This window comes from Pseudophryne corroboree, chromosome 2, assembly GCF_028390025.1.
Source record: "Pseudophryne corroboree isolate aPseCor3 chromosome 2, aPseCor3.hap2, whole genome shotgun sequence".
Taxonomy (NCBI): Eukaryota; Metazoa; Chordata; class Amphibia; order Anura; family Myobatrachidae; genus Pseudophryne; species Pseudophryne corroboree.
In genome coordinates, this window is record NC_086445.1 from 252,899,172 (window position 1) to 252,921,248 (window position 22,077).

General features: G+C 41.8%; 1 protein-coding gene across 3 annotated transcripts in view; it reads right to left on the bottom strand.

Moving 5' to 3' along the window:
• KCNH3 (potassium voltage-gated channel subfamily H member 3) overlaps window positions 1-20,720 on the bottom strand; it is a 158,609-nt gene extending 137,889 nt beyond the window's left edge. For 2 of the 3 annotated variants that reach the window (XM_063952673.1, XM_063952671.1), the window contains exons 1-2: window positions 20,461-20,719; window positions 19,537-19,650 (exon numbers count right to left, since the gene is read on the bottom strand). In XM_063952673.1, coding sequence (XP_063808743.1) covers window positions 19,537-19,615 — 79 coding nt within the window. In that variant the 5' untranslated portion in view covers window positions 19,616-19,650; window positions 20,461-20,719. Of the gene's footprint in view, window positions 1-19,536; window positions 19,651-20,450 lie in introns of all 3 variants that reach the window. The other variant, XM_063952672.1, reaches the window with a different exon arrangement.
• Between the last annotated feature and the right edge of the window lie 1,357 nt (window positions 20,721-22,077).

Here is a 22,077-nt window from a genome sequence, read left to right on the forward strand (position 1 = left end):
GCTAAATATAGAGGCTGGAGATTTAGGGTGTTTTGTGTTTATGCTCCAGCAGAGAAGAAAGAGAGGAAATGTTTTTTTGAAAAATTAAAGTTTTTTTTGTCTGGAAGAATTCCTACATTGCTTGTAGGTGATATGAATTGTATTCTAGAGAAGGAAGGTAGGAGTGGGAGAGGGGAGGTAGTTGTTGATATTACTGGGAAAATCCTGAAGGATATTATTCTGGATTTTGGTTTTGTTGATATTGCAGAGACAAGTATGGGTAAGCCTGTCCCAAATACCTTTTTTGCGGACAGAGGAGGGGTAATGTCTCGTATAGACTATTTACTATGTTCTAAAGATGTGATGTTTGGAGAGTTTGTACAGGAGAAAGTGCCTTTTACAGATCATGTTTCTTTATGTTGCAATGTTTGTTGTGAGTCTAGTACAATATATGGGAAAGGATTGTGGAGACTAAATGTTAAGCTTTTAGAAGATGAGGTGGTGTTCAAAGATTTCTGTAAGAAATATAGTTTCTGGCAAAGTAGGAAAAATGAGTTTGTCAATATATTGGAATGGTGGGACTGGGTTAAGGAAAGGGTTAAGAAGTTCTATCAGAGAGCAGGATATAGAAAAGCTGTGAGAGAGAGGAATAAGTATCAGCTGTGGAATAGCAGGCTTAGTTTTCTTTATAAATTAAGAGAGGAAGGTGTGGATGTGAATGATGATATTATTAAAGCAAGATCTGAGGTTAGTAAATGTTTGAATAATAGAGGTAAAGAAATTATTTTTAGGTCTAGGGTGGAGGTATTAGAGGAAAATGAAAGATGTACAAGGTTTTTTTTTCAAAAAAAGCTTGAAAAATAAGCATGTGATAAAGTATGTGTTAGATAAAGATGGAGAGGAAGTGAGTGGTGAAAGAATGATGGATGTGATTACAGAATTTTATGAAAAGTTGTATGATAGGAAGGAAGTAGATAGTGATATGGAAGAAGAAGTATTGTGTGGTTTGTCTGAGAGAGTGTATGAGGGAAATTTGCCGGTTTTGATGGATAAGGTAACAGGTGATGAAGTGAAAAGAGCTGTGGATAGTGCTAAAAGGAATAAAACTCCAGGTATGGATGGGTTGCCGATTGAGTTTTATAGTTGTTTTTGGGATGTCATAGGGAAGGATGTGTGTGATTTGTGTGCTTTTATGTTTGGAAATGCAAGATTATGTGATAGTATGAAAGAAGGTATTGTGGTGTTAGTGCATAAAAAAGGTGATAGGGGTTTGTTAGAAAATTGGAGACCTATTACGCTTTTAAATTCAGATTATAAAATTCTGGCAAAAATATTGGCAAATAGGATGCGGGATGTGGTGGATCAGGTGGTGGGTGATGATCAAGTGTGTGGTGTGCCTGGTAGAAGGATAACAGATAATTTGATTTTGCTGAGAGATGTGTTGGGTGACTGCAGAGAAAGGAAGAGAGTATGTATGTTATTAGCTTTAGATTTTGAAAAAGCGTATGACCGCGTGTCTCACAATTTTATGTTTAAAGTATTGGTACGTATGGGGTTCCCGGTGGAATTTGTAAGATGTGTGAGAGGGTTATATGATTCTGTTGTGAGTAAGTTTTTGGTAAATGGGAATATAAGTAAGAATGTAGTGATTAGGTCAGGAGTACGACAAGGATGTCCATTGTCAGCTATTTTGTTTATTTGTGTTATTGAACCATTATTACAGATGATTAGGAGAGATAAAGTTGTAGGGGGGGTGTTGGTACCAGGTAGTGGAGGTAGGATGGTGAAAGTATTGGGGTATATGGATGATGTTGCGGTTGTGAGTAAGAGTGTTGCAGAATTGAGAAGAGTTAAATTACTGGTTAGTTTCTTTTGCAGTGCTTCTGCATTTAAAGTTAATTGGTGTAAAACAAAATTGAAGTGCTTTGGGGATGAAAGTTGCAGTGTGGAAGGGATTATGAGCGTGAGTGAAGGGATTAAAATATTAGGTGTGGTGTTTGAGGATGATTTGAAAGGGAGTGTGAGTTGGGAAGAATGTAGTAAGAGGGTACAGAAGAAGGTGGATTTTTGGAAGATGAGACAGATGACAGTGTTTGGGAAAGTGTTGGTGATTAAAAGTGTGGTGTTACCTATTTTATTGTTTCTGGCATGTGTTTGTCCTCCGTCTGTGCTGGAGATCAAGAAAATAAACAGAGTTCTTTTCATGTTTGTTTGGGGTGGGAAGATGGAACGTTTGAAACGTGAAGTGTTGATAAAGGCAAGAGAGAAGGGTGGGTTGGATTTCACTGATATTGAAATCTTTTTGTATGTTAATTATATTCGTGTTATAGTAGAGTTAATAGGGAAGGGGAGTAAAACTGCCTGTATGGTGAGATATATGGCTGGGTGGACTTGGTATGGTTTAGGGTGGATCAAAAGGGACCTGAAGGTACCTGTGGCGTTTAGAAGTCCGTGGTGGTACAATGTAATTGAAGTTTTCATTAAAAAGAAAGATCTTTTGAATATTTCTTTAAGTGGGTTTAAAGACAGAAAGAAGGTTATGAAAGTTATAAAAGATAGAGAGATAGTTTGTAATATCAATTATATGCGCTCAAGTGAAGCTGTGATTATATGGAAGAAGCTATGTTCGTATGGCATGTCAAATACACAAAAGGAGATTGTATGGTTGTGTATGCATGAGGGGTTGCCAGTGAGAGTGTTTATGAAAAAAAGAGACTTGGTAGCTTCAGATGTCTGTCCGAGAGACAATTGTTATAATACTGAAACAGTGATGCATGTAATGTGGAATTGTGGTTTTGCAAATGATGTATGGAAGTGTTTGGGTGGCTTGTGTAGAGAGATTACTGGTGTTAGGTATATTGGATGGAAGGTGGCATTATTTGGTATGGGAGCATGTGATAGAGGAAAAGAGAGACTTTTGTGGTTGATCATGAGCTGTGTGATGGAAGTTTTGTGGAATGCAAGGAATCTGTGTGTGTTTAGGAGTGAGTGCTGGTCTGTGAATGAGTGTGTTAGAATGGTATTGGGTAAGTTATATGTCTATTATCTGAGAGATAGGAAAGGAAGAAAAGAGCTTGATGCTGAGGGAGTTTGGAAAGTTAAGAAATGGAGGCATGTGGTTAGATATGTTAACGAAGATTGATAGCCTAATATTGTGGGTATGTGTTAAGTTGTATATTGTTTTTTGATTATGAACAGGTGTTTTTTTTAATAATAATAATTGTTGTTTTTAAAAAAAATCCATGCTGATGTTTTGTTTACTGTCTAAATCTGCATTGTAGATGACTATGTTTACTAACCTAAATGGTTTAATAAAAAAAAAAAAAGGCTCCTGTATGGATGGTGATATTATACAACTTTCCTGCCTGAACGACCGGCTTGCCTGGTCTGGGGCAGGGGCCTTTTGGGGTCTTCCCCTTGCGGGGAGCCCCTGGCTTTGAGTGGTGATCGCACACCGGTGCACACTTCTGCATTAGTACCTTGGGTACATCTTCCCTGATTGGAAATGTCTGGCGTAAAGAATACTATTCATTTGGAGTTGGAAAAGGATTCATCGCAGAATGATCTGAAATTTGTCTTCCATGAGATACTGGAGAAGCTAGGGAAAGTGACTCTGAGTGACCTTTATTGTATTCAAGACTTCCCTAAACAAGGTATTTATGACGTGACATTTCATTCAAATGGCTTCTGCCTCAATGTGTATGAGGTTTTGAGGGGCAAGGAACATGAGCCTGCAATGAGGTTGGTGAGAATGAAACCTCTTTTTGCCCTTGAAGAAATTTCAATTACTGTTCATGTTTATAACCCATACACAGAGGTGAGCTTGTTAAAAGCCTTCCTACTGCAATCCTGTTCTAATGTGCGGGGTGGAGTAAAACAAAAAAATGCCCTGGGTATTTTCAATGGCAAAATACGGTTCTGGGTGAGACTAAAACCTGACCCAGATAATGTGGGTGGTACTAAGCATCCCCCTGCTAGTTTCTGCATTGGTGGTAATAGGGGATTCTTGTACTATTTTGGACAGCCAAGCTTCTGCAGACTGTGCTTTATGTATGGACACACTAAGGAGGAATGTTCCACAGGCAAAGTTTGTAGGAATTGCAAGCAAAAAGATCATGAGGCTGGCAATTGCCCAATGGCAAAAAGCTGTGATATCTGTGGAGAGGTAGGACACAGTGTCCGAAACTGTCCTGCTGCTAAAGTCAGTATGCGAAGGCAAACGTTTAAAGAGCTTGATGCTGAGATGAGAGCAAAAAACTTTGCAGATCGTGGGGTTAATATACAACAGTCTGTGCCTGGTGGGAATTCCACTAGTGAAGAGCAGGCTAGGTCTGGACCCAGTGCTGATAACGAGGAACAGCTTGTTCGGTCTGATGAGCCTGCATGTGTGGCTGCAGATGAGGGACAGCAAGAGGAGTTTGCTGATGTAATGGAGGATGTGGTGGAAGCATCAAGTGACTGTGTGGAGAGTCCAGCTCTTAGTCTGGTAATAGATGACTGTCAGAATCCTGTACCATCGGTGGACTCTACTAGAGTGGAGGAGTTCAGCAGTGGGCCTGAGGAGTCTGGCTCAGTGGCTAGGAAAGCTGAACGACAGGTGCGCAGAGCTAAGAAGCCACGGATGGAGAATACAACAGGACATAATACTGAAGGTATAGAAGATGTGTCCTCTGCTGAGGAGGATGGCGATAGATCACAAGAGGCATCGGCTTATTTTTTAGATGGGGGAAATGTTATCCCAAATGTAAAGAAGTGTGCCTCTTACAAGGGGCCGCAAGGTATAGGGTGAGGAGGACTGCAAAGCTGTTGAGGAAGAACTGCTTTAGATCTCAGCTAAAGAGATGGTGGTCAAAAATAGCTATTTTTTGTGCTGTACCTTGGGCTGCTTAATTAGTTCCCTGATGTTTTTTAGGGTGAACTTTTGTTTACGTGCTGTGATGCTAACAGTGCATAGTGGATGTCTAATGTTTTTGTTTTACAAAGTTTATTATTATTATTATTTTTGTTGTCTGTTTGTTTTATTTTGTTTCAAATGTTTAATTTAAAAATATTCTCGCTGAATGTGAGATTAATCACAAGTAAAGCCAGAAGATCGGCAGTATTAGAATATGTGGCAGCAAGAAATGCTGATATTATTTGTTTGCAGGAATGTGGATTGTCTCCTATACCGGAAAAAGAGGAATGGGGCTATGGGGAGGCTATATGGTCTGGTTCTAGCTGTAACAGGAATGCAGGGGTGGGTATTTTGTTTAAAAATAAAGAAATTAATATAGAAAGTTATTTGGTGATAGAAGAGGGGAGAGCTATCTCTGTAAGTGCTAAATATAGAGGCTGGAGATTTAGGGTGTTTTGTGTTTATGCTCCAGCAGAGAAGAAAGAGAGGAAATGTTTTTTTGAAAAATTAAAGTTTTTTTTGTCTGGAAGAATTCCTACATTGCTTGTAGGTGATATGAATTGTATTCTAGAGAAGGAAGGTAGGAGTAGGAGAGGAGAGGTAGTTGTTGATATTACTGGGAAAATCCTGAAGGATATTATTCTGGATTTTGGTTTTGTTGATATTGCAGAGACAAGTATGGGTAAGCCTGTCCCAAATACCTTTTTTTGCGGACAGAGGAGGGGTAATGTCTCGTATAGACTATTTACTTTGTTCTAAAGATGTGATGTTTGGAGAGTTTGTACAGGAGAAAGTGCCTTTTACAGATCATGATTCTTTATGTTGCAATGTTTGTTGTGAGTCTAGTACAATATATGGGAAAGGATTGTGGAGACTAAATGTTAAGCTTTTAGAAGATGAGGTGTTATTCAAAGATTTCTGTAAGAAATATAGTTTCTGGCAAAGTAGGAAAAATGAGTTTGTCAATATATTGGAATGGTGGGACTGGGTTAAGGAAAGGGTTAAGAAGTTCTATCAGAGAGCAGGATATAGGAAAGCTGTGAGAGAGAGGAATAAGTATCAGCTGTGGAATAGCAGGCTTAGTTTTCTTTATAAATTAAGAGAGGAAGGTGTGGATGTGAATGATGATATTATTAAAGCAAGATCTGAGGTTAGTAAATGTTTGAATAATAGAGGTAAAGAAATTATTTTTAGGTCTAGGGTGGAGGTATTAGAGGAAAATGAAAGATGTACAAGGTTTTTTTTCAAAAAAAGCTTGAAAAATAAGCATGTGATAAAGTATGTGTTAGATAAAGATGGAGAGGAAGTGAGTGGTGAAAGAATGATGGATGTGATTACAGAATTTTATGAAAAGTTGTATGATAGGAAGGAAGTAGATAGTGATATGGAAGAAGAAGTATTGTGTGGTTTGTCTGAGAGAGTGTATGAGGGAAATTTGCCGGTTTTGATGGATAAGGTAACAGGTGATGAAGTGAAAAGAGCTGTGGATAGTGCTAAAAGGAATAAAACTCCAGGTATGGATGGGTTGCCGATTGAGTTTTATAGTTGTTTTTGGGATGTCATAGGGAAGGATGTGTGTGATTTGTGTGCTTTTATGTTTGGAAATGCAAGATTATGTGATAGTATGAAAGAAGGTATTGTGGTGTTAGTGCATAAAAAAGGTGATAGGGGCTTGTTAGAAAATTGGAGACCTATTACGCTTTTAAATTCAGATTATAAAATTCTGGCAAAAATATTGGCAAATAGGATGCGGGATGTGGTGGATCAGGTGGTGGGTGATGATCAAGTGTGTGGTGTGCCTGGTAGAAGGATAACAGATAATTTGATTTTGCTGAGAGATGTGTTGGGTGACTGCAGAGAAAGGAAGAGAGTATGTATGTTATTGGATTTAGATTTTGAAAAAGCGTATGACCGCGTGTCTCACAATTTTATGTTTAAAGTATTGGTACGTATGGGGTTCCCGGTGGAATTTGTAAGATGTGTGAGAGGGTTATATGATTCTGTTGTGAGTAAGTTTTTGGTGAATGGGAATATAAGTAAGAATGTAGTGATTAGGTCAGGAGTACGACAAGGATGTCCATTGTCAGCTATTTTGTTTATTTGTGTTATTGAACCATTATTGCAGATGATTAGGAGAGATAAAGTTGTAGGGGGGGTGTTGGTACCAGGTAGTGGAGGTAGGATGGTGAAAGTATTGGGGTATATGGATGATGTTGCGGTTGTGAGTAAGAGTGTTGCAGAATTGAGAAGAGTTAAATTACTGGTTAGTTTCTTTTGCAGTGCTTCTGCATTTAAAGTTAATTGGTGTAAAACAAAATTGAAGTGCTTTGGGGATGAAAGTTGCAGTGTGGAAGGGATTATGAGCGTGAGTGAAGGGATTAAAATATTAGGTGTGGTGTTTGAGGATGATTTGAAAGGGAGAGTGAGTTGGGAAGAATGTAGTAAGAGGGTACAGAAGAAGGTGGATTTTTGGAAGATGAGACAGATGACAGTGTTTGGGAAAGTGTTGGTGATTAAAAGTGTGGTGTTACCTATTTTATTGTTTCTGGCATGTGTTTTTTTTCCTCCGTCTGTGCTGGAGATCAAGAAAATAAACAGAGTTCTTTTCATGTTTGTTTGGGGTGGGAAGATGGAACGTTTGAAACGTGAAGTGTTGATAAAGGCAAGAGAGAAGGGTGGGTTGGATTTCCCTGATATTGAAATCTTTTTGTATGTTAATTATATTCGTGTTATAGTAGAGTTAATGGGGAAGGGGAGTAAAACTGCCTGTATGGTGAGATATATGGCTGGGTGGACTTGGTATGGTTTAGGGTGGATCAAAAGGGACCTGAAGGTACCTGTGGCGTTTAGAAGTCCGTGGTGGTACAATGTAATTGAAGTTTTCATTAAAAAGAAAGATCTTTTGAATATTTCTTTAAGTGGGTTTAAAGACAGAAAGAAGGTTATGAAAGTTATAAAAGATAGAGAGATAGTTTGTAATATCAATTATATGCGCTCAAGTGAAGCTGTGATTATATGGAAGAGGCTATGTTCGTATGGCATGTCAAATACACAAAAGGAGATTGTATGGTTGTGTATGCATGAGGGGTTGCCAGTGAGAGTGTTTATGAAAAAAAGAGACTTGGTAGCTTCAGATGTCTGTCCGAGAGTCAATTGTTATAATACTGAAACAGTGATGCATGTAATGTGGAATTGTGGTTTTGCAAATGATGTATGGAAGTGTTTGGGTGGCTTGTGTAGAGAGATTACTGGTGTTAGGTATATTGGATGGAAGGTGGCATTATTTGGTATGGGAGCATGTGATAGAGGAAAAGAGAGACTTTTGTGTTTGATCATGAGCTGTGTGATGGAAGTTTTGTGGAATGCAAGGAATCTGTGTGTGTTTAGGAGTGAGTGCTGGTCTGTGAATGAGTGTGTTAGAATGGTATTGGGTAAGTTATATGTCTATTATCTGAGAGATAGGAAAGGAAGAAAAGAGCTTGATGCTGAGGGAGTTTGGAAAGTTAAAAAATGGTGGGTATGTGTTAAGTTGTATATTGTTTTTTGATTATGAACAGGTGTTTTTTTTTTTGTTAATATTAATAATTGTTGTTTTTAAAAAAAATCCATGCTGATGTTTTGTTTACTGTCTAAATCTGCATTGTAGATGACTATGTTTACTAACCTAAATGGTTTAATAAAAAAAAAAAAAAAAAGTCTCCTGTTTGCAGTCCTCTGTCTGCAGAGATACCCCTGTGTATTGGACCAGTGGAACTACAGGTCCCAGCAGTTCCAGTTACGTTCCAGGTTCCAGTCTTCAATTCTTTGTTTCCAGCAATCTCCTATTTCTGGCTTCTCCAAGTTGTTTCCCTGTTCCAGTGTTCCTGTGGAACTACAAATAGCAGCAACCACTCCAGCTCTCCTGCGAGTCACATTCAGTGTGCAAGTTCCAGTCTCCAGTCTTCATTGTTCCAGTTTGCTACAAACTCCAGCCACAGTCTGCTACACCAATCTGCAGTAAGAGACTTTCCTCAGGTGTCTTCTCAGTTCTCAGCCTCTTCACCTAATTACCAGCATTCCACACTGTGCATTGCCTTTAGCACTTAACATCTTGCTGTGTTAGGACTGTCTCCTGCTAGGGCCTTGCTTGGCTTAAAGACGTATGCTTCTACAGAGACTGTGTGCTTTAATGGCTATTTGTTATATACCAGAGTTTTGTTTGCTGCATCTGATTTCATTATTGCCTTATCATTTATATCAAGTTTCAAGTTCATCTTCATTGCTTATTTGTTACTAGTGACTTTTGAAATATTCATTTATCGGATTAAGTTATTATTCATTGTTCCTGTCATCGGTTATCCCTGTGTGATAATAAATATCAAGCGCACATGCGCGGAACTTTTTGTCCGTTTCCCAGTTTCCTCTATCACTCCTACACTGACCCACTAGTGCCCCCTCCGGGGACATACTAAATCAGAATCCTGACAGGACACAATGCTCTGCTTCTGGACTTTTCCCTTAATGTATGATTGCCGACACCTGTTTTGAACAGGTTCATGGATAAAAACGGTGTTTCAGCCATTATAAATGAAGAGGGAAGCATTCTATCCTTCCTGGAGAGGGTCATGTTGGGAGGTATGGGCGTATCTATACCATATGAACAAATCATGTGGGGGCTAGCATGGGGTGTCAGTAGGATGGAAGGCTGCAGATTATATGGTGTCACAAATGTGTATTTAATGAAGGATGAATGTGCATCTCTAAAATGATACAGGTTATTTTGTACATTTTACCACTTTCACATAATTGTTTATCAATTAAATTCCTAATACAGTATATAACAATACCAGATTCCACTGATACATTGTCCTAAACATGTGGGAATGGCTTATGCAGTCTATAATGGTGATTTGATGTAATACTTTATATGGGTGTGGTTCATCAAATCGACAGTATCTAGGTCGACAATGTTTAGGTCGACCACTGTAGGTCGACAGTCACTAGGTCGACATGGATGGAAGGTCGACAGGGTTTCTAGGTTGACATGTGCTAGGTCGACAGGTCTAAAGGTCGACATGAGGATGTATTTATTTTTGGTGTCGTTTTCTTCGTAGAGTGACTGGGATCCCAAATTAGTGCACCGCGTCCCCTCGCTTCGCTCGCCATGCTTCGGGCATGGTGCCTTCACTCTGCTACCGCTTCACTCGGCACAGATTACCGTTCAAATCGTAGTCCACGTGGATCGTTAAGTATGAAAAAAGAAAAAAAAAAAAAGAAAAAAAATGTGAAACTCATGTCGACCTTTAGACCTGTCGACCTAGCACATGTCGACCTAGAAAGTTAACCCCGTCGACCTTCCATCCATGTCGACCTAGTGACTGTCGACCTACAGTGGTCGACCTAAACATTGTCGACCAAGATACTGTCTATCTTCAGACCGGATCCCACTTTATATATTAGCAGAGTTGCAATGAGTTGTCAGATTATTACCGAATAAATCTGTTTTACCTTCATAGTTTAGATTTGAAAACTTAAATTCAGGGTTTTGCTGGTTTACATTTAGTTTCTAACTGGTGGTTCTGGAGTTTTTTTTTCTTAAACTTTGCATGGTTTTGCCAATATTCCTTGACTTGGAGCTCAACAGATACCTGTAACCCCCCATTCTCTCCTCCCCCACAAACACATGCAAGCAGAAGTATATAAGGTTAATATAAAAATATATTAGTCTGAGCTTTCACATTCCCCTTCTTATTACTGTTATGTGGTATTTTTTTATGTTTTTAATAATGTTGCTATATCCACCAAAAGAGACTTAAAATAATCACTAAATAAATCAATCAATCACTATTGCCCCACTAGGCGTGCCAGGTCTCATGCGACTCTGCTAGTGCCAGGCGTCTTTTTCACATCTTCTTACCCAAATATGTGCATATAGTTGCAATGTGATGCAACTGTACTGAGTCATTTGATATGCAACACTAGTATACCTGTGTGTGACGGAGTCTGAATCTGTACATGAAGTACTGTGGTGCAGCGGACATGGCTTTTTTTCTACGCCAAGTTCTGTTGTGCTTCATATACAGACTCAATCACAAACAAATATACTGTTTTTTAAGGTCACATACAAATTAAATAGCCCAATCTCCTGATGCATCATAGTTGCATCGCACTGTGACAAAGATGCATTTTCGGGGTAGAAAAAAAAACCTCAAAGACACAAGGTGCTTGCAGAGTCGCAATGGACCTGGCGGCTCACTCACGCCAGGCATCTGACATCACATGACGTGTTTGGGGCTAGTTGTAGGAGGACATATCTGTAAGCTTACTACAGTATGGCCGCATACACTGCAGCCCTGTCTGATATCCTTCTCCCCTAGCCTACATCTCCTCCTCTGTCTCCCATCCACCCCACTGCTTTCCTTCCACACCTCCCCTGTCACCTGACTGTTCTTCACCTCTACCCTACCTCCACTACTCAGCTCTGCTCTCTCCCTGCCACCTTGCCACCCCACCTCATCTCCTTCTGTACCACACTTTACTCCCTCCATGCTCAAGTGCTGCAGTGTCACTTCCTTGCTCAGGAACCAGCACCCACACTACACCCTTTGTATCCCTGCCTTCTAAATCCATCTCGCCTCATTGCTACAGCAACCCTGAGACTCTCATTCACATCCCTCAGACTTTCCCTCTCTCCTGTGCCCTCTGGAATGCCAGATCTGTCTGTAATAAACTGGTCCCCACCCATGACCTTTTCATCTTCAATTCCCCACATTTTCTAGCCATCACTGAAACCTGGATTACCCCCTCTGACACAGTTTCTCCCACTGCATTCTCTGCTGGGGGTCTCACATTATTACCCCACCCCCAACCTGGGGGTCACTACGGTAGTGGTGTTGGGCTCCTACTACCCTCTAGCTACTCATACCAACTCATACCCCCAGAACCATCCCTTACATTCTCTACATTTGAGGCCCATGCTATACGCCTCTTCCAACCTGTTCTTCTTCGAGTAGCTGTCATTTACCGTTCCCTGGCCTGCCTTCCAAATTTCTTGAACACTTTGCTTCCTTGCTGCCTCACTTCCTCTCTTCTGACATTCTCTCCATTATCCTAGGCGATTTCAACATCCCTATCGATAACCCCACAAATTCACCTGCCTCTAAACTCGTTAACCTCCCCTCTTCACTTGGTCTCTCCCAGTGGACCTCCTCCCCATCCCATGTGAATTGGAGCTCACTGGATCTGGTTTACTTTTCACTCACCACTGTGATCTTTCTGATTTCTCCAACTGCCTGTTCCCCCTCTCTGACCATCACCTGCTCACTTTTAACCTATCTCCATCTCTACCTCCTAATACTACCATCATTAAGCGTAACATTGAGGCTATTGACACCACTTCCCTATTCTCTCTCTCTCTCTCTCTCTCTCTCTCTCTCCCCCTCTCTCTCTCTCTCTCTCTCTCTCTCTCTCTCTCTCTCTCTCTCCTATTATTAAAAAACCTACCCTTGATCCAACCACTCTCCAACTACCGACCCATCTCTCTCCTCCCTTTTGCCTCCAAACCCCTTGAGTATATTGTCTACAACCGTCTCACTGTCTTTATTTCCTCCCACTCACTGCTTGACCCTTTTCAGTCTGGTTTCTGTCCTCTCCACTCCACTGAAAATGCCGTCATGAAATTCTGCAATGACCTCCTTGCTGTTAAATCCAAGGGCCACTACTCTCTGCTTATTCTCCTTGACCTCTCTGCTGCTTTTGACACTGGATCACCCTCTCCTCCTGCAAAACCTTTACTCACTGGGACTGTATGATACTGCTCTCACCTGGCTGTACCCCTACCTTTCTGATCGTTCCTTCTCTGTCTCCTCTCATAACTCCACCTCCCCCCCACTTCCTCTACCAGTAGGTGTCCCCCAAGCTTCTATTCTTGGACCTCTCCTTTTCTCTCTCTTTACACATCCTCATTAGGTCAGCTCATTAGCTCTTTTGACTTACAATATCATCTCTAAGCTGACGAAACTCAAATCTACCTTTCCTCACCCTCGCTCTCCTCACTAGTATCTCCAACTGTCTCTCTGCTATCTCTTTCTGGATGTCCCAGCGCTTTCTTAAACTTCACATGTCTTAGACTGAGCTGATCATCGTCCCTCCCTCCCGCATAACCTCACCTCCCACAATTTCATTATCCATTGATGGCATTACTATCTTCTCTAGCCCCCAAGTGCGCTGTCTTGTAATATTCCTTGACTCTTCCCTCTCCTTCAAACCACACAGCACCTCTCACAGACCCTCATCCACTCACTGGTCATCTCCAGATTGGACTATTGTAATCTTCTCCTATCTGGCCTCCCTGAAAAATCCAGTCTATCCTCAATGCTGCTGCCCATCTCATTTTCCTCACCAAACGTACTACATCCACATCCCCTCTCTTGCATGACCTTCACTGGCTACCCTTCCCATTCAGAATCCAATTCAAGCTTCTCACACTATCCTACAAAACCCTCACAGACTCTTCTCCCTCTTACATCTCTGACTTTTTCTCTCTTTACATTCCCACCTGTCCTCTTCACTCTGCTAATGCACGCAGTCTCTCCTGCCAACTGATTACCTGCTCCCACTCCTACCTACAAGATTTTGCACGTGCTGCTCCCTATCTCTGGAATTCTCTACCTCTCCCCATTTGACTCTCCACCTCTCTACAAAACTTCAAACGGGCTCTCAAGACCCACTTCACCTTTTATATTACAAGCCTTTTTTCCTTGTGTGCCTTTACTTTTCTTACTTACACTATCTTATACTCCATACTCCCATTGTTGGCACCTGACCCCTGGTTTTCCATACTTGTCCTATATTGTCTTGAACTGTAAGTGCTGTTTTTTTTGTTTGCTCATTTGATTATGTACTCTGTAATGGGTGCTGCAAATTCCTTGTGGTGCCATATAAATAAAAGATAATAATAATAATAATAATAATAATAATAATAATAATAATAATAATATGGTGCAGGGGCGATTTTTTCCTTGCGTTTCTAGCATGCGCAGTAGGAAAGTCACCTGGAAAATGTCCACCATGCCATTTCCCTGGAGCTTTGCACATGTGCACTAGACTGTGGCAAAGAGCTAGAATGTACTAGTGACCCTAGTGCTGAGTCTACACATGGGCCCCATCTTTTCTTAATATGCCCCTGCAAAGAATTCCGCTTACATGTTCACAACATGCTGTCAGTATTAAAGCAACTTTTTACTGTATGTATTTCTGATCACTGTGTTTTATAATTAATAATCTAGAAACTCTTGCAGAATTGGATCCTATTCAGTAAGGATTGCAAATTCTGCTTTTTAGCAGAATTTGTAATCCTTTGATTCACATGCTGGGGGCCGCCCATGGCAGGGCAAGGCCGCCCAGCATGCTAACCGACACCCCCCACTACGATCACGCACTAATTTTGGTTAGTGCGCGATTGCAGAAATTAGTGAAGCCTCCACCGCCATCTTTTTAATTGGAGCGGTTGCATGTGACGTCATGCAGCTGCCCCGATAATGCTGCCACCACGCCCCTGTTCGGAGGCCGCCGCCCCCACAATGCTCTGTCTCCGCCTTGGAAATGGAGCGTTGCTGCCCCGCGAATGCCTCGGCCTATCATTCACCCGCAGTAAATGTGGGCGCATGCGCAGGATGGGTCCTGCGCATGCACCCGCTGGCGAACGCAGAAGTTTTGGTTGGATTGTGATTTGCAAAACAACCTGAATTAGCCCCATAATACAGACAGTTCCCATATGCACTTCTTCCCAGTTCCCACAGTTTATTGAAGATGTAAATAAGGCCAGAGTAAGCAGTGTTGTAGAAAAAGACGTTTAAATTAAAACTTAGTGGATGAAGCAGTAAAAGGAAAAGTATTCTCTGGCACTGATAGAAACACTTATCACATTTTTGTTGACTGCATCAGATGAAAAACTCCTTTATACTGCTTTCCATGTATTTATTTGGCAAAGTAAAAGACCCCGCATTAGGTTGCTCAATTGCAACAAACTTTTACTAACGGGTAGTGCCGTAATTAGACCACATATTTGAAACATGGATAGTGTGTGTCGCAGGTGTACACCAAAAATGGGAGTGGCGTCGTGGGGACACCACACAGTAGTGTCCGTTATTCACATTACATCGCACAGTAGTGTCCATTATTCACATTACATTGCACAGTGGTGTCTGTTATTCACATTAAACCGCACAGTAGTGTCCGTTATTCACATTACACCACACAGTTGTTGTTAGGTGCCGCGGTCCGCGGCGCCGCTCGGTCTGCTTCCGAGCGACGCTCACGGCCGCCGCACCTCCCTTCCTGCCCGCCCGGCGCCTAGCAACGCCAGGACGCTGTGCGCGCTGAGCCGCCGGGTCCCTGGCAACGCCAGGACGCCGTGCGCGCTGAGCCGCCGGGTCCCTGGCAACGCTGGGACGCCGTGCGCGCGTAGCCGCCGGACGCTTAGCAACGGGGACGCCACAGACGAACCGCGTTCCCCGTTGCTTCCTATCAATCAATACACCTGTTAGCTCTGGTCGTGCAGCAGGGCAGCTGCACGACATCACTAAGTAAGCTTCGCTGCAGCTATTGGAGGGCTCCCTGTTATATTCTCCCTCACTACCTGGCACAGACGCCGGTGATAGCTTCCTGTATGCTGTTCCTGCCTTGTAACGTCTGTTCCTGGTCAGCTGTATCTGGTCGATCCTGCTCCCTGTGCTCCTGAGTCCTGGAGTTCTGAAGCCGGTCCTGGGAATCCTTCCTGTTCAAGTGAACCTGTTGCAGTCATCTGGGGGTTCTCGTTTGTTGGGGTTCTCTCCCGGTTTCGTGAGTAGCGGCTTCTGCCGCGTGTTGCGGCCTAGGCCGCTTAGTCCTTTTGGTACTTTTTGTATTGGTGGTTTTTGCGGAGGTTTCCGCTTTTCACTGTCCTCCCCGGAACTCGGCGGTGCCGTGTGGGGGAGTGGACAGTGATATCTTTTGTTGTTCTTTTCCTTTGGCGGCGTGCCGCACATAAATTTAGTTTTAGGGTAGTTAGTAGCCCATAGCTTCTGTTTGCTTTAGTTAGAGGTCCCCTTGTTATTATCCTGTCTCGGTTCACGCTTTGTCTCACGCTAAGACCTGGGGGCATCAGAGTTGGGCAGACCTAATCCGCCCTTCAAACGTGGCTGCCGTGGGCCCAAGAAACCATAGTCACTCAGGCGTGAACTGACCACACGGGTAAAACAACGGAGGTAGGGTGCTAGGGGCTATTCCCGTTCCCTCCCTATTTCAGCGTCACGTCCTGGTGCTCTGGACTCACTTCGCAACATCTTTCTAGTTCTGAGCATCAGGAACGTAACAGTTGTATCCCTTATAGACATTAAACTGCACACTAGTGTCCGTTATTCACATTACACCGCTCAGTAGTACCCGTTATACACATTACACTGCACGGTAGTACCCCTTATACACATTACACTGCACAGTTGTGTCCATTATTATTACACCACACAGTAGTGTCCGTTATTCACATTACACTGCACAGTAGTACCCCTTATACACATTACACAGCACAGTAGTACCCCTGATACACATTTCACTGCACAGTAGTGTCCATTATTATTACACCACACAGTAGTGTCCGTTATTCACATTACACTGCACAGTAATATCCCTTATACACATTATACGGGACATTAGTATCCCTTATACACATTCCCCTGAACAGTAGTACCCCTTATACACATTATACAGGACAGTAGTGTCCATTATTATTACACTGCACAGTAGTGTCTGTTATTCACATTACACTGCACAGTACTGTCCGTTATTTGCATTATACCGCACAATAGTACCCCTTATACACACTACACTGCACAGTAGTACCCCTTATACAAATTACACTGCACAGTAGTACCCCTTATACACATTACACTGCACATTAGTAGTACCCCTTATACACATTACAATGCATAGTAGTACCTCTTATACACATTACACCACACAGTAGTACCCCTTATACACATTACACCACCCAGTAGTACCCCATATACACATTACATCGCACAGTAGTGTCCATTATTATTACACCGCACAGTGTCTGTTATTCACATTACACTGCACAGAAGTGTCCGTTATTCACATTACACTGCACAGTAGTACCCCTTATACACATTACACAGCAAAGTAGTACCCCTTATACATAATTACACTGCACAGTAGTACCCCTTATACACAATTACACTGCACAGTAGTACCCCTTATACACAATTACACTGCACAGTAGTACCCCTTATACACAATTACACCGCACAGTAGTATCCCTTTTACCCATTACACAGCAAAGTAGTACCCCTTATACACAATTACACTGCACAGTAGTACCCCTTATACACATTACACTGCACAGCAATACCCCTTATACACAATTACACTGCACAGTAGTACCCCTTATACACATTACACCACACATTAGTATCCCTTTTACCCATTACACAGCAAAGTAGTACCCCTTATACACAATTACACTGCACAGTAGTACCTCTTATACACATTACACTGCACAGTAATACCCCTTATACACAATTACACTGCAGAGTAGTACCCCTTATACACATTACACCACACATTAGTATCCCTTTTACCCATTACACAGCAAAGTAGTACCCCTTATACACAATTACACTGCACAGTAGTACCTCTTATACACATTACACTGCACAGTAATACCCCTTATACACAATTACACTGCATAGTAGCACCCCTTATACACATTACACCACACATTAGTATCCCTTTTACCCATTACACCGCACAGTAGAGCCGCTTATACATATTACACCACACAGTAGAGCTTGTCCTCCTCATACCCCTTCTTCCTCATAACTAGTCATCTGCATTTCTCCTCCTCCTAAATAGCGAGAACTCTATTTTTTGCCATTTCTGTCTGACCCAGAATTCTAAAATAGTCAAACTGCATTTGCCTTCAGCTGCTGGGGGGTATGGGTCGTTGGGTAGGCACAACTTAGGTCGAAAGTCATTAGGTTGACCATGGAAGGTCAACATGCATTAGGTCAGCAGGGACAATAGGTCGACATGGTCATTAGGTTGACATGTAGTAGGTCGACAGGTCAGGTCGACATGGGTTTTCTGACTTTTTTGGCATAGTTTTCTTCGTAAAGTAACAGGGAACCCCAATTAGTGCACTGTGTCCCCTTGCATGGCTCGCTTCGCTCGGTTACCGTTCCAATCACAGTCCGCGGGGATCGTTAAGTATGGAAAAAAGCCAAAAAATAAAAAAAATGATGTAAAAAACTCATGTCGACCTAGTACATGTCGACCTAATGACCATGTCGACCTAATGTATGTCAACCTTCAGTGGTCGACCTAATGACACAGTGGTCGACCTAGTGACTTTTTTAATTAGATTATTCTGTAATGCATTAGTTTTAACATTTTATGTCATTTTTTTTCCAACTTATTGTTTTATATATTTTTTTAAATAACTGCTTAGACGCAGCTTATTGTCAGAAATAGCTAGAAAAGTATATATTGCAATAGTTATACACTTATCTCTATGACTACTTGCTAACTATTTAAAAAGAGCCTGGCATATTTGCTTGATTCTTATTGTAAATAAACTATTGTTTTAACTTTTATCCTCTTGGACATTCCTGGTTCATATAGCTCACTTTATGTGAGTAAGGTATTTATCCTGTTGAGTAACAGTGTTACTGTCACATTAAATAATAAAATGGAAATAAGAGCACAGTATCAGTTAATAAATAAATAAATTGCATAAAATGGAAAAACTAAAGCATAAAATAACAACGAAAGGAAAAATCTCACTAAAAACAGCTACGTGTTTCACAGCGTCAGTCCATTTTTTCAGTCGCTCTTGGACTACCTTTCACTTTATGTGAGACTGTCATTTGTCCTATTGTGCGTCACAGATACCAATTTAATCAATGGTGGTTCCAGAGGAGGGGCTGCCGCACAGTCCACAATTCAAATAGGGGACCTACTCCAACTGCCACCCCAAACACTGCCAAACATTGCCGGCGGGACATACTGGCAGTTGGTGGGGATCCCCTATTTGAATTTTGGACTGTGCTGCAGCCCCACCTCTGGAGCCAACACTGAATGTAATAGTTGACTTATATTCAAGGGAACTAAAGGTATTACCCCAAATAGAATGGCATTGTCATAGACACCATCTATAGTGTATTTTTAAATAAATGTTGTAAGTGTTCCTATCAGCTCTGGATAGTACTTTCCTTTTACAGGCCACCCTCAGGGACTAAGTTGGAAGACCGTTTCTCCTTAGGCCGCATATTCGAATACACCTTTGTGACCCTGACCCCATTTCCAATTTTCTAAAGATAGGATGTAGACCTCATCATGAAGTAAACTTCTTTTCCATTCATGTACGTTACAAATTTGGCTCACTGTCACGCCAAGGATAATGGTGAGGGGATACTTTTCTCAGTATAAAGATGTGCACTCCTTGTTATATGACAGCACAAAAATCTACAGAAAATACAATAACTTATACATACATTCTCTTTCACCAGGTTGTACCACTGCTCTATATAACCCTGAGCGCATAAGAATCCTCTTTCAACTAATAGCACATACAGTGGCTGAGGAAATACATAGAATAGCGAGAAACCAATATGTTTATTACTTACGTGTTCCATCAAACCTAGTCGCTATGGTATCTAGGAAGGTGTTCTGTGGAGCAAGCAGTCCCCTCATTGCTGGCATCATGCTACTTTTCCCTGTTCCCGCTGCACAATCTCAGGCTGGAACAGAGAACATTCAGTTATGTCACCAATATGCTGGAACAGAGAACATTCAGTTATGTCACCATTATGCAAGGCTGCCTGACACAAGCCACAAGAAAGCGAATGCAGTGCTTATTTATCACAGAGCACACAGACTATCATTCTTGTAAGGACAACAGTTTACAATAACAATTTAAGCATCACCTGCAGCGAGTAGGCAGTTATCACTGGCTAATGGTATGATGCACACCGCATGGAACATTTCCTGGAGTTTTACATCCATACTCATTTTATGTAACTAATCTGTCTACTACATCCACGGACCACTTATTGCCAGACATTAGCAACACAAGACGCAAAGACAGCAACTATCCTTATGTATCTCTGGGTAACCAGACCCACTGATGCTGCTCATGAAACGTCAATCTGACCTTTAGCTTTTTATATACAACTAATCTGAAATAAATACTAACATTTGGATTCTTTACAAAGCACACACATATACATTTCTGTCATTTGCATAAAATATATTACGGGGCATTCAAGTCAAATTTGCAGAGTGAATACAAATAAATATATTGTGTACCAAGCACTTAGAGTGAAACTATCGGTGTATAGGAATAATATGTCCATCCTTTACCCAGTCAGAGCCAGTGCATGTAATATGTGTTGTAGCAAATAGGTTTTATCACACTTGCCTTTCCTTTCACCAAAATAGAGGATTTTACATAATTCTTATTTTTCAGTAAAAGTCAATAGTATATGTGAATTTGTAAACTGAGCACCCATACAGGAGTGATATACACATCACCGCTTACATCTTCTCACCTGATGTCCATCATTTCCCAGTGGTCCCGAAGCAGATGTATAACAGCAGGAGACACCTGTGACAATAATCAGACAGTTCTTCTCGCAGAGTTACTGCTACCCTGTCCCACCTGAACTTCAGCATCCAAAAACCTCATCTCCTTTCTCCCAGGTCGCCTGTCAGCTTTACAGCTTCTTCTAAACTGCTTGGAACAGAGATGCCTGTTTCCTCAGCGTTAAGTTTCCATAGCTACTCGCGACACACCCGCTCTTCTTCTTAAAGGGACAATGCTTTCATCACCACTTCTGTGACAGCTTAACTGCCGCACCCATGTGAGCATAGCTTTCATCATGAGCCATTCACCCTAAGCACAATGGTCTGCTCCCATTCTTCCTACTTACTGTGTATTTTCCATGTGTGTCATTTTTAATAGCAATTAAATAATTGAGCCCAGATTACTTACTTATGAATAATTTAGATGGAAGGAAGCAGATCATTATGTCCTGTTTGAAATGGGTATGTTAGGAGGTATGCCAAGGCTCATGGCTTACTGTTAGCACTATGGTAACGTGTGCCTGGCAGAATGACCCACACTATCAATTCTTTAAATAAAATGTAATAGTAGATACTACAAGTGTATATTTTCATCCATTACTTAAATCAACCCTGGTTAGTTCATTGGGTACAACGTAAGGAAAGTGGGACAGATACTATATCCTGGGTAATATGTAACATGGGTAATATGTAGATTATGTAAAACTCAGATCAAAGGGGGCTATTCAGTACTGATCGCTTCTGTGATCACCTGCGCAGTATCCCCATAATCGAGAAACCGTGCAAGCCCAGTTACACGCATGTGTAGACCGGGTCCTGCAATCACTTTGTAGAATTGCAAATGCCTCTGCCTGATTGACAGGTAAAGGTGTTCTGGGGGAGGGACAGGGGCGCCCTGTTTTCCAGGAGTAGCAAGGCCGAGGTCTGCGTCTTGAGATGCAGTTTCCTTGGCCTCGCAAGCCGCCCTGTGATAGCCAGCCTAAGTAAAGTGAGGCTTACATAAATTTGCCGTTGCAAATGACGGTTGCGATGTTTGATCACAGACTGCGACTCAGGTCACAGTGCTGTGATCGCAAGTGCAGCAAGGAGGTGTGTAACTACATTTGCATTGCTTTGGATTGCATTTGCAATCCATGCTGAATGAGGGCCATAGTACAATAGTGTGTAATATTTGCATCAGTTATGTCTGACTTGCATTTTACGTTGCCACCTGTGTGAGCAAGCAGTGCATGCAAGCAAGCACAATGGCTGAATGTTCCTCATACTGGCATCTTGTTGCATACTTAATGAGCCCTTATGGTGAGACTTCTACCTTCACCAGCTGTTGGTTACTATGACATTGAGGGCCTAATTCAGATCTGATCGCTCGCTAGCGTTTTTCGCTGCGCAGCGATCAGGTAACTACTGCGCATGCATATGCATCGCAATGCGCAGGTGCGCCATACGGTTACAAAGCGGATCGTTGTTGTGCACTGGTTCTAGCAAAGAAACCATTCGCACAGCCGTTCGCAAGGAGATTGACAGGAAGAGGGCATTTGTGGGTGTCAACTGACCATTTTCTGGGAGTGGTTGGAAAAACGCAG